Raw genomic sequence first — 13,327 nt, forward strand, 5'->3', positions numbered from 1 at the left:
TTATTTATAACTTCCTGTCTTGTTTCTACTGCCACAGTTTGTTTCTCTCCCTTCTCCTTTCTCCTTCTCCATTCTCCACTCTCCACTCTGCTGATTCTCTGCCCTAGCCAGAATGACCTTTTCTCTCTTTAACCGTATCAAGACTGCTGAAGTCAGACTTTCAGATTGCCTTGCTTGACCTCTCTAATTTTGACCTCTTCTTTCTCTGAACTTGGGAAGCAACCGTAACAATGTAAAGAATCCGAGTGTTGTGATTACACCAACTTAAGTTTGAATCCAGGCTTTGTGTTTTACCATCTCTCTGAACTTGAACAATTAGTCAGCTTTTCTGAGATTCACATTCCTTGTCTTTTAAATGCAAACTTGTTGTGAAGTTTAAATCAGAGTTTGTGACACACAGTTTGTCCCTTTTAAGCAGGTTACTTTTTGTACTTAACTACAGTGTAAGCCTCAGAAGCAGGGGAGATTGGATTTCCTTTAGTATGTTTTCTGTTCTCAAAGGCTTACTTGTTGAATGACTGCTAACATTAGCTACATTTTAGCGATATGGGAAATGAACCAATAAGAGATTTTTAGTATTAAAATTAAGGATAGATGTTCATATTATTTTGATGCACTAGTTCATGACTATGTTCTTTGAATGTTTGTTCTTTTAGCCACAGCCGGATTTGGAATGCATATACTGGCAGAATATCTTCGGTTTCTTCCTTCATTCCTCAGCTTTTTAGTTTCATTGCATTATTCTGCTTTCCCCATAATCTTTTGTGGATTCCTAGAATGATACAGCTAGAAGGCTCATGTAGCTGATAGCTGTTTTGCAGTTATGGATACTGAGCCAGCAGGCTCTACTCTGCTCTAAGAGTAGAGTTCAGGTCTTTTAAATGTCCACCCTGATGCTCTTTTTCAGTATACTTTGGTGTTCAGGTTTTCACAAATTCTTTAATTACTAATAAAAAGATAAAAGGAGGAAGTTTAAAAATAATTTAAAAAATGTTATTTAGGGACTTTGCTAATAAGCAGTATAGATGTAATAAAGAATTAAAAGATCTGTAGTATGAAATATGCTCCCTATTGATTCCTTAGGGAAGATAGATACTTTATTAGTCTTAAATCCGAGACTTAATTTTTGATCATATGAATATCCAGGAAGCCAAGTGATGATTAAGTGATAGTTTGAGAAATAGGTTGTAAAAGTAATCATTTAGACTTTTATTTTTAGGGATCAAGGTGGTCGGACATTGTGTGGTGTAATGAGGATTGGCCTGGTTGCAAAAGGCTTGCTGATTAAAGATGATATGGACTTGGAGCTGGTTTTAATGTGCAAAGACAAACCCACAGAGACCCTGTTAAATACAGTCAAAGATAATCTTCCTATTCAGATTCAGGTGAGTACAGTTTAATTGCACCTCTAGGAGAATTTGTAAAAAGGTGAAAACAGGTAGTGACCTTGATGAAATCAATGATAAGAAATTGGTAATAGTAAAGGGTAGGGTACAGACAAAAGGAATGCTGCTACTCTGGGTTAGTGACTCATCCATCACATTTAAAACAAACTTCTGCTGGTTAGCACTCAGGATATATTTATTGGATTAAGATGGCCCTTCAATTTTCAGGTGTGCCTTGCTCAGAGGCTTCATGTTTTTCAGACTAGGTCTCTCAGCATTGTAAACCTCTTGGAAGGGGTGGTATAATGCAGAAAAGATCAAAAAGAGCCTAGACAACTAGAGACTTTTGTAGGTGATAACTTTTCAAATTGAAAACTCAGTTAATTTAATAGTCACCCATTCATTCATTCTGTTAATGGAAAGTCCCTGTTAATTCCTTGTTCCAAACCTTTTTCCAGTTGGATGCTTTTAGAAAATTTTGATGTTGGCATGCCTTTTTGGCGAATGCTGTTGTGAAGTCAGAAGGCTCCTCAGGGCTGAAGACAACAGGTTGGTCTGGGGCTGTGGCCACCCTAGGACCTGCTCTGCCAGTCTGCTCCAAGGCCAGCTGCATCACTGTTTGAGGAACCGTGATCACCTTTCAGTTATAGATGTGTTGTCAGTGGTATAATTAGATTGTAGCTTTTTGATGATTTCATATTGGTAGTCCTTATATTCATGTCACATAAATAGATAACAGCCCACAAGGTCCCCCAAAGTCCTTTGAGTTGAATGCTCTCTTTTCTTTAGTCAGTTTCTTTTGTAAGCAGGCTCTTTTTTTTCCCCCAAGTAATATGAATTCTAAATTTGTTTTTACTTTCTTTGTTACTGGATAATTTTCTTTCATATTTACCAGTTGATCTTCAAAACCACCTTCCTGACTTTTTTATCTACTGTTCTTGGCACTCAAATTTGTGTTACTTATTGACACATTTACCTATATTAATTTTTGGAGCACTATTGTTTCATTTTGCCTTAGATCTTAAGGTTTTCTAGGTTACTGAGCATATATTTGGCTTTTCCATTTTCATTTCTCATGAAGAAATGTTTTTGGTCTTTCAAAGGGTTAAATTTATTATAAAAAATTATTTTAAATCCGTTTGTTATCATTTGGGAAGGGAGAGTGGTGAGCAACGTGGAGTACAATAGGGCTTTGAAGAAACAGCTCAGTAACGAATTTCTGGCTAATTATACTTTTTATTACTAGCATGTTAATAAAATTCCTCATTTCTGTATTTTATGTTTTAAAATTTAATCTGTATTCCTGCTTTTGTTGTGGTGAACACTGTTACTCTTAAATCAAATCTAGGGTAAAAATAGTAGTCCCAGGGTGGGACATGGAGGCTTTCAACCATCCCACCTCCACTTCTGCTCCTGCAGTGAGTCCTGTTTCTTACGAGAGTGGTCCTATTCCTCAGCTGTGCCAGGGTGGAAAAGGGGTTAGGTACCAGGACTATAACAAACCAAAGTTCTTATTCTGAAAATCTATCACATGTCTCCAGTATTGATATGAGAGATTGGGTCAAATTTTAGTCTGCAGTAATAGAGCTTTCTCTGTGCAGATCACAATTGTGTAAACTCTGCATTTTTTCTCTCCTCGGCGAGGGTCTTTATTTCTGGGCACCACAGTTTTAACATGTTTTTGTTGAGCTTTCAAGTAAGTGTTCAAGGGAATGACCCAGGAGAGAGTGCAGTCTCTGTAAACCATTTTAAATTTGAAGAGACCGGGGCTTTTTAGGCTAGAGAAGACAAAAAAGAAAAAAGACTGATACCTTTTGATCTTTGAAGGGCTTCTTAGAGAAGGTAAAAGAGGCCTGAACTCTTAAGACCAGTGGTAGACATTATGAGAGAGGTATTTTACTTTAACATAGCCAATAGTATTATCCAGCCCTTGAAACCAACTGCTTTGTGTGATGGTTAGATCCATTACTATAGGTATTTGGGTAAAGGTATCCAAGTGAAATGGGGACATAATTAATTGTACCCCCATCTCAGATTAAACTGTATACATGTACACATATTTGCCAATATACATACACACAAACACACATATTATTACTATTATGGTTAATATTTCAGAAAATCATTTTAAGTGTGATTTCTGCCTTTACTCTCTACCTCCCTATTGTTTTCTTGCTGTTTGTTTGGAAAATCAGTTTCTGATATGATAATGATCTTATTTTCTTATGAATTAAAAAATCTTTTTCCTTAGCACTTACCATAGGAAAACTTTCAGTAATCTAACTACCTTAATTAATTAAAGTTGTACCATACCTTTTCCCTATATACTCTTTTCTAGGTCGATTTTAGAACTTCCTTGAACCCAAAACTTATACCATGGTGATCCGCATGCATAGGTGAAAATTAGTTTGACTAATTCTCTGCTCCACATCATTGTTATTATAGTGGCAATGTGAGCAGTTTTCTGCTTTTTCTCTATAATCTAGTTCTGGTTTTTCCAGTTACTGTGTGGTCTTTCCCTTCCTTGGTTTCCTCTGTTCAAAATTAGGATAGTGAATTTTCTATTTGCTATCTTTTTTGATATAAATGTTTAATGGCAGAATGCTATTTTTATGAAAATGGGTTTGAGTTCTTTTAGTGCACACTAATGAGGAGAAACCTAGTAGTGTTTCCATTTACCTATTTATGTCAGGTAATAGATATAAATTTCACCACCAAGAAAGACCTTGTATAAATTATTAAACTATATGTTTAATGTATAATGTTAAGTGTAATTTAATATGTGATTCTAAATGTTGATTATTTTGCGGGAGGCCCTTGAATTACATGTATGTAATTATATGTTAGATGAAGCAGTGTGTTTTCCTATGGATGTCAGGTAACTTGTCCCATAATGATAGGTCTCACTGGAGTGATCTCTGAGACCTACCTGTTCTTTGGGAAAAGAAGTTACTTGTTTATACTGATTTTTTCCCTGGTAAGTGCCAATGTAGAGATCCTTTTTCATTCTTTCTTACTTAGTTCTCTTTAAAAATCTATGTAATCTTATATAAAAGTCAATTAATTTTATATTTGTATGTCCTTAGCAAGTAGGAGTTCTTTTGAGATGGTCCTGTCAAAAAGGGATGTGGCTTAGAGAGCATTCTCAGCAATTTATTATTGTACAGTTGTTCTCTGTAAGAATTTCAAGAATAACAGTATACCTGTTATCACATAATGATGCTGTTGGTATTTTACTTTCAAATATTAGAAAGAATGGTTTTAAAGATTGTTTAATAATTGCAAAGATGGTTGACATTGTGATTGCTTTTTGAGGGGTGGAGAAAGAAGATTTGTTGGTAAGTTGGGAGGAGAGAGAAATGGTCTTCCTAAACTAAAGAGCTATTATTAAAGACTTTACTCCAGCACAGTAATACTGATAGTTAATAACATTTGAAAACTAAGAGTCATTCATTTTTTGAGATCTTAATCTAATTGGGTGTTTTTGAAATCTTGGTGACTTTCAGAAACTCACAGAAGAGAAATATGAAGTGGAACAATGTGTAGATGAGGCTTCTATTATAATTCGGAATACAAAAGAGCCCACGCTAACTTTGAAGGTGATACTTACTTCCCCGCTAATTAGAGACGAATTGGAGAAGAAGGATGGAGGTACACATGTATATATATATTTGTTTTGTTCATGTAAGACCTCTCTTGAATGCTATGTTAAGTGTGCTTTATGGATTTCAGAAGTAACTATCTTCATTTGTTTTATACCTCTCCTAGTATTTTAAAAAGCTTTATTTCTGCATAATTGCCATATTTTGCAAAAATGTATACATTTGAGATATACGTTAATTCAAAAAATCTGTTGATTATCATGTTGGTCTTAACTCTGCTTTTGTTTTTATACTACTTTAGTATTTTGTTTCACTTTGTCTACTATTGCATTGTGATTGGTGTCAGCCAATCTATTCTATGTAGTTTGGCTATTAGGATTTGTAGTTTGATTTTAGGATTAAATGTCCAGAAAAATATTGCTTTCGAATTTACTCACTTGTTTCAAATGACTCATTTGCACATTGCTTTTGACTTCCAGTAACTATTATAATCTTGTAAGATTTATGCTTTACCTAATTGTCCATGTGTAAATATGTTTTATAATGTAAGAGATATAAATTGAGGCATTGTTTTCTAAAAATTAATCTTTAGTACATTTTTTTCTAGGAAGTTTGTCATCCTGTTAGCATTCTATATATGACATATGTGGGAATTACGCCTTAAATTAATTTTCTTCTGAAGTTAAAAAGCATTCTTGTATGGATGGCAGTGTCGTCCTCATAAAAGTAGAGTGAGAAGTCTATTCAGTTTTGAGAAGGAATAATGGGCTTCTTTTTCTGATGTTTTTATCCTGTCAAGTTAGCTTGTTTCTGCCTCTCAGTCCTATCCCTAGGAACACTTGCCATGTGATATTTGTCCTATGTCAGACCTTTGACCAACTGGCCCCTCTCTGTCATGACAGTTTAGAGGCAGTGTGGCCTTTCTGGGCCAGTGGGGACTCCCTGTTGCTGTTTCTTCATCACTAGACATTCAGCAGGTCCCCTCCCTGAAATACCAGTGCAGTAAGAAATATTGGTCAGTTTCCTTATTTATGTCAAGTTGATGATAATAAAGGTGTAGTAAAAGACACATTAGTGATGTTAGAATTTAGAGTTTAGGCAGACATGACTCATAGGATCTCTTAAAGTAAAAGTGATAGACTCTTTTTTAAAAAAGTTTTTTGGGGTAACTAAAATCAGCTGTACCATACCCCACAGATATAAACTAGACACATAATGAGTCATATTTCAAAATTAAAATGCATCCAATCTGTAATTGGGTTTATGCCAGTACTTTCTCTTTCTTTCTTTCTTTCTTTCTTTCTTTCTTTCTTTCTTTCTTTCTTTCTTTCTTTCTTTTTTTGCTGTATATAGTATCTATCATACCTCTGAAGAACCAATCTTAAGCAGCTTAATTTCTTTAACAGCTTTACAGTTCACCATTAACTGTAGAACTATAAAATGATTTCTGAAGTGTCAAGATAATTCTGTTATTTCTGGTAAGCTGTGTTCTACTTGACCCTCTAGTGTAAAGCCAACCACTTCTAAGAATAGTTATAATTATAGGTATTATTAACAATAGAGATAGTATAGAGAGGTGAGAAAAAGACTGAAATCGCCAAAGACTAGATTAATTATACATCTGCTGGTAGCTGTAGGTATCTCTTTTGTTATTTCTTTGATAATGTTAAGATAACATAAGGCTTTCTTTTTTTCCTCATGGTTTTGTGTACTTATGTGAGATTATGTCATAGTTTTCTGTGATACCCTTAAGCTTAGTCTGTTACCTTTATAACTTTAATTTCTGTTCACAGAAGCTGGAAACAAATTCTTAGTGTACACAACCCTTACTAGAAGACTAGTTATTGTAGAATGGAATTTGTAGTAAAGTGGGAGAGTCATAGTCTCTGTTCAGGGTGTTTGGGTTACTAAGGGATCCCAATACCCTTATGAGCTGAATCTCATCAGTTGATGTTAACATTATTGTGTGGGATCAGATAAGGTGAAAGAATCTGCCTGGATGTAATGTGTAAAACACATTACTTCCTCTCGTTTTGAGTGGAAGAAAGATTTGCTTTGCAAATATTGTCCTTAACCTCCCAGCTATGTTGACTCACTGTTATCTCTTATAATTTGCACATTTTGTCTAACCTGGGCTTTTTCAAGATTCATTTTGATCTGCGCTGCAGTTTTGGGTATTCCTGAGCAACTCTGAGGGTCCAGCATGACTGAGCATTTGAGACCTGGGCTGTACGATTCTATAGGACTTGTTTCCTCACACCAGACAACTCCTCCTGCCTTGATGCAGTTCTTTTCAGCTGCATGGGGTAAAGGTACAGGATTCATTTGGGTTCCAGAAATTTCTAAGACTGAGAGATATACCCCTTTTCAAAATGTCCACTCAGTTTTTTTCTCAAAGTTTAGAACAATATGTGATGTAACTTTATTTGAGGAGGCATTTTCCTATAGAATCTCAACATTTCCCCCTCCCCACAAAACAAACCAACTATTCACAATACATATACATTCACATCATTCTCTTCCCTCTCTTCACTTGCTACATATTTGGGTAAAATCTTAAAGGAAAAAAGCATGGTTGCAAGCAGGGAGAAGCAGAGGACTGGGGCAGGTGAAAACATCACACCTAGCTCCTCAGGGTTGTCTCTGCAGAAGTGGGTCTAACTATTCACTCAGATCACTGTTTACGTTTTCAGTGGCCAGACTGCGGAGTGAATCTTTTTGGTATTGTTTACTGTTTCACAGGTAAGATTCCTCCTGTGCTGTCAGTCTTCTTGCCATACTCTGACCCTTTACTTGAAGGCCCTGTAGAATAACCATTCCCCATTACCATGTGCTTCCTGCTAAAGAAGGCATTGGAGAAAAAGCACAGACCTTTGTGCCTGGCAGTCAGGTGTTCAATTCTTAACTCCATTAGGTACTCTTTTTTTTTTTTTTTTTTTTTTTAAATTAAGTGTAAGGGCGCCTAGGTGGCTCAAGTCGGTTGGGTGTCAGACTTTGGCTCAGGTCATGATGTCATGGGTTGTGGGTCCAAGCCCCATGTTGGGCTCTGTACTGACAGCTCGGAGGCTGGAGCCTGCTTCAGATTCTGTGTCTCTTTCTCTCTGTGCCCCTCCCCCACTCATGCTTTGTCTCTCAAAAATAAACATGAAAAAAATTAAGAAAATATATTTTTATTAAGTTTATTTATTTATTTTGAGAGAGAGAGAAAGCACACGTGCAATTGGGGAGAAGCAGACAGAGAATCCCAAGCAGGCTCTGTGTGCTGTCAGCACAAAGCCTGACTTAGGGCTTGAACCCACAAACCGTGAGATCATGACCTGAGCCAAAATCAAGAGTCAGACACTTAACAGACTGAGCCACCCAGGCGCCCGTTAACTCCATTAGGTATTCTTACTGTGTGATCTCGGACAGGTTTCTTCATTTTAAATTGCGGCTAATAAATACTTGAGAAAGTAGTTTGAGGTCAAATGAGAGAATTTATGTAATGTGAGCTATACAATACCCAGCACAAAGTATTTGCTCAATAAATAGTGGTAGTTACACTTAGCTTCCTAAAAAGATTCCCAGTGCAAACTCACTCACTCAAACTGCCTTGAGTTCACAGTGAGAATGGCATGTACTTGATAGCTCTGAGGAACTGAACCCAAACACAGGTAAACTCTTAACCATCCACTGAAGTGTAGTATTAGAATCGGTATTCTGTATTTGCTGCAGTGCTTATCAGTGCTAATCATGAGCTGATTTGTTATAAAGGTTATGGCTCGTCAAGGGTAGGTATGTTTTTCCTTACCCGTGTCCTTTATCCCTAGTGCCTGCAGTGGTACCGAATACATAGTAGGTGGCCACCCAAATCTGTTAAATGAATTTTTATAGTGAGCACATTGCCAGATTAAATAGGACTGTCTGGTGTGTAAGAAGCATTAACAATGGGCATCTTGATATTCAAGCAGTATATATTGAAGATTTAGCTGTGTTAAAGTATTTTATAACTTCCTGCGTTAGAAGCCTTTCTCATATATAATTTAACCTTCACAGCAGCCCTATGAGGTAAATAATTGCCCTGTTTGATAAATGAAGAAAGCCTCCCATTTCTCCCAGCTCCTCCCACTTGGAGTCCAGTGTGCCCTCTGCTCACATTACTCTTTAGAATGAGTGTAGGAGCCTCTTAGCTGATTTAGTTATGCTCAGCCTTATACAGTCTCGGCTTCTTTTAGTGCTTGTGATTTTAAGAAGTATATTTGCTGTGAGGGTAGTCAGTCAGCTATTTATTATATTTACAATGCAGTGTGAAACCAGGTGGATAGGGAGCCTACAGCGACTCTTGTGGCTAAGGCTAAGGTGAACCTCTGTCCTCAATATTTAGGGGTTCACAGAGAAGTTGCCCCAGAGTCCCTTTCACATAACTTCTGACACATCTCACTAGCATGAGCCCTGCTAAGTGGAAAGCAGTAGATTCTCACAGTCCAGAGATCACAACTGGGATTATAATGATGCAGTAGGCTTTATTTTCCTGCCTTCCACAGCTGCTAGACCCCACACTATCCAGGGCAGATCTTTAGCCATTATCTTTCTAGTGGCCGGCTGCCTACTGAGGCATTGAAGAAAAGTTACTGAGTGATACTTCTGCCATAAATTAGGAGAACAATGCTCTCTCTGTTCTACCTTAGTGCCTCATTTGACTGTCTGCATTATTGTGGCCAGATGTTTTGCATGGACAATGGTTTGGTGCCTAATATCTGCTCTCACAAAGCCTCAAGAATTGAGAGAGGGGGCTGCCAGGATATCTTCAGGCTAACTAGAAAATTCTGTCGGCGTGAACTCAGTAGCCCAGCTACATCCAGATTGTCAAGGAGGCCTTTATGATAATCCAGCACAATTATTTTACCTTAGAAGAGCCCAGGTTCCACACCTGTAACTCTCATTTAACACAGTCCTGTTCTGGCTTTTCCCCACCCCACCCCAAAACAGGCTAGTGTTTTGTTAAGAGACAGAGGGTTTGCTTGCATGGAAAGGGATTGAGAGAAACTGACCAACATTTCCTGCAGTGTGGTGTGTTTCTGGTCACTGATCTAACCTCTAACCAAATAAGCAAAGTTAGGCATAGTAGACTTGTCTTCCAGTGCTTCCATTGTTCAGAATGTTTTATGTACCTTCATGCCCTCTGCCAGTTTACTGGAAAAGCTGTTTGCCTTTGCTTTCGGCATTTTTGTCACTCCCCAAGCCCATCCCATCTGCTGTTTCTCATCTGTTCTACTGGTCACTGTAGGAAAATGAAATGGCTCACCATACCATTGTTTGTGATTTAAAGACTCCAAATGTCTTTTTATCAGAAAAGTTTTTCTTCACAAAATTGAAACACCCGTGTTAAAGTTCGTACAGAAATGGTAAGCTTCAGGTTCTGCTACGAGAAGTAGCATTGTTTTTCCTGCAGCAAGTCTGTGATAGCCATGTTATTTTTCTTAATAAAAAAATATAAAACTATATTATCTTTCTAGAAAGCAAATAGGCAAGCGGGGCTTATAAGTAACACTACAGTGCCATATGAATTTATACTGTTTTAAAATAAGCTTTGAAGAAGACAAAATGAGATGAGCTATTACATCTCCTCTCCTGTTTCCTTTCTCATGAATATTGAAACATTCTGGATCTTTGGACTTTTTGACTATGAGAGCATGAAGAAACATGGTCATTCTGGTGGTGATGTGAAGGGAGTCCAGTGCAAGCCTTCTGTTCACTGCCTGTGCCTTTCATCTCTTTTTAGCAGAATCTACTGCCTCCAAATGTTGACTGTCTGTAGCAAGATGATGTCTGTTATTTTTTTATAAGAGTTTGTGATTATAATCTGACCTTGGGGATGAAAGAATTTATCTAAATATTTTTGCCATTGTTCCCCTTTTAAAATATATGTGTTGCAGTGAGCGTAAGATGTTATTTATAAGCTGCAACCACTGGATGAAAGTTCCAGAAAGGTCAAAAAGAGCTTTTGTTTGCCTTGTCTTTTCCTATGCAAACTTCCTCTGACTCACTCCTGTCTTCCATTGCCCGCTGCAGCCCTCCCTCCCCCCCCACCCCGCCCCGCACCTTCCAAACACTCCTACTAAGATGATTGAATAAAACTTAGCTTGCATCACTTTTAATTTGAAGATCGAAGTCTTAAAAAAATAAAAGTACTGTCCATGCCTTTTCTTGAGATTACATGATTTAGCAGTCAGTCAACCTTTGTCATGTCTAACTTTTAAGAGAGTCTAATCATTCATTTACAGTAGTTTGTTTTATCTGGTACATGAGCTTTACACAGATGCTTGTATTGACTACAGTTAAGCATTTTGACTTAAAAACATTAAAATGAGTTCATTGTATGTTTCATGTTATTAAAAAGAATTAAGCAAATCAGGAACTAGATCATTGGTGAAGTGAACACCCACAGTATATGGCTGCATATTCATAATATATCTGTGTTTATAAATTACATTAATAGTTGTTTTTTTTTTTTTTGAGGCTTCCTATTCTGTGAGTAAAATGGGGCAATGAATGAGAGCCTGTGTTGTGGCTTTGTTGGCAGAGGTTAATGTGAAACAATGCAAATATCTGCTGTAGAGCTCACCTGGTCAGAAAATAAGTGTGTAGCACTTTAGCCTTTCGAGTGTTGCAGCTGATAGAGCCACAGTTCATTCTTTCATAGATTTGTTTTCTGTTGGGCATCATGCTTTTGGTTTTAGTTAATGGCAGTCTGTCAGAATATATAGTACAGTGCCTTAATAGAATCTTATAATAACTAAGGAATCCAAAAAGTATCAGTGATCTTGTGTTGCATTTAAAAATATTTATAATGTATCATTTGGCCCATACAAACATACTGCCTCTGTGACTGTTATGATTATTCTAGGAAAAAGCATTGGGTGGACTCTCCTACATCTGCGAGAGTTCTTACAAGAGAACGGTGCATCTGATTGCATTGGATTAGACAAAGAGTGATTCCTCAGGAAATATTTGTATGTTGTAGGCATTATAAATATTGCAGCAAATATCGTTTAAAAACTCACTTCCTAGTGGCTTAGAGGAAATATATATTTAATGATCCAAATTTGGATTTAGAATTGTGATGTCTTCTCAGATATGGATATTTATCATTAATCACATGTTTGAATTCTTCTGCTGCTCTGGGCCATCTAATCCAACTTTAAAATGTTAAGGCAAGTCAGATAACTGTAATTAGATACAATTCTTTGCTGCCCTTAAAAAAAGGGTATATAAAACCTGAAATATTCCAGTGTATTCCATTATTATAGTTTTAATAATTTTGTTTTAGAAAAGAAAGTAATGAGAGAAGTTAAGGTGATGCTTGAAGAGTTCTTATCAGTGGAGCAGAGTTTCTGTGAAGGGTTTTCATGTTGGATGAGTTTATTTAGTTGTTAAAAAAAATTTATACTCAGTGTATTCTTGGTAAATTTCAAATTGATTACATGAGAGAGTCCCAGTTTTCCTCAAGAACTCATCAGCAATTCTTCTGTAAAGGAAAGTTGTTATTGCTCCTGGTCCCAGATTTGTGCTCTTTGCACCCCACCAAAGGCAAAAGTGCTATGTACCTATTTTGTGTCCCTGTAATGTTATACATACGCTTAATAAGATCCCAGATTGTATGTAGCAGTGGTCATGTATTTGTTTACTGGATGAATGCTCTTGTGCTCCTGTTGTACTTGTGCACAGAATGGCTCTGATGACTGTTTACTTATGTAATCATCGTGCACGTAATTTAAGAAGAAAGCAACAAAACCAAATCGTGAAATCTTCTGGGAGTCTTATTAGTTCATTCAGATGCTGCTCTTCTTTTTATTTTTATTTTTTGGTAATTTGACAGGAACCCCTTGGTCAAATTGTATCTGTCTCTCTTTATCCCGTTTTCCTATTAGAAAAGGTTGCGATGAAAGATCCTCCGGACTTACTGGACAGGCAGAAATGCCTGGACGCCTTGGCGTCTCTTCGACATGCCAAATGGTTTCAGGTTGGCTCTTTGTTATTATCTTATTGTTATTGTAGCCTTGTGCAGGTTTCATTTGGAACACCTGCCACTTAATGGTTTCTGTGCACGTAATGTATAAAATGGGGGCGCTTTCTACCTCATAGGGTTATTTTAGGAGTAAATGAGTTAATTTAGGTAAAATGCAGAGTACAACTTCTATTACAGTTAATGATGTTTAATTATCACATAATCTTTTTTGGCTTAGTACTCTGAATTTCAAATGATGGCTTATAAAATACAAACAGGGATGAGAAAAGCTGAAAGTTAAGATAGATGGTTGCCCAGAATGGGATTACCAGGAGGCTATAAAAGCTATTTTA

General features: G+C 36.9%; 1 protein-coding gene across 8 annotated transcripts in view; it reads left to right on the forward strand.

Annotated features, from left to right (window-relative positions):
* The window catches only part of STRBP (spermatid perinuclear RNA binding protein), a 155,631-nt gene that overhangs the window by 86,955 nt on the left and 55,349 nt on the right, over nucleotides 1-13,327 (forward strand). For 7 of the 8 annotated variants that reach the window (XR_008290955.1, XR_008290957.1, XR_008290956.1 and 4 more), the window contains exons 4-6: nucleotides 1,220-1,385; nucleotides 4,892-5,036; nucleotides 12,898-12,989. Coding sequence is in view for 5 of the 8 variants with exons in the window: in XM_053204656.1 (XP_053060631.1) it covers nucleotides 1,220-1,385; nucleotides 4,892-5,036; nucleotides 12,898-12,989 (403 nt within the window). In the remaining 3 variants the exon portion in view is untranslated. The remainder of the gene's footprint in view (nucleotides 1-1,219; nucleotides 1,386-4,891; nucleotides 5,037-12,897; nucleotides 12,990-13,327) is intronic. The other variant, XM_027035057.2, reaches the window with a different exon arrangement.

The sequence above is a fragment of the Acinonyx jubatus genome, chromosome D4 (genome assembly GCF_027475565.1).
Source record: "Acinonyx jubatus isolate Ajub_Pintada_27869175 chromosome D4, VMU_Ajub_asm_v1.0, whole genome shotgun sequence".
Classification (NCBI taxonomy): Eukaryota; Metazoa; Chordata; class Mammalia; order Carnivora; family Felidae; genus Acinonyx; species Acinonyx jubatus.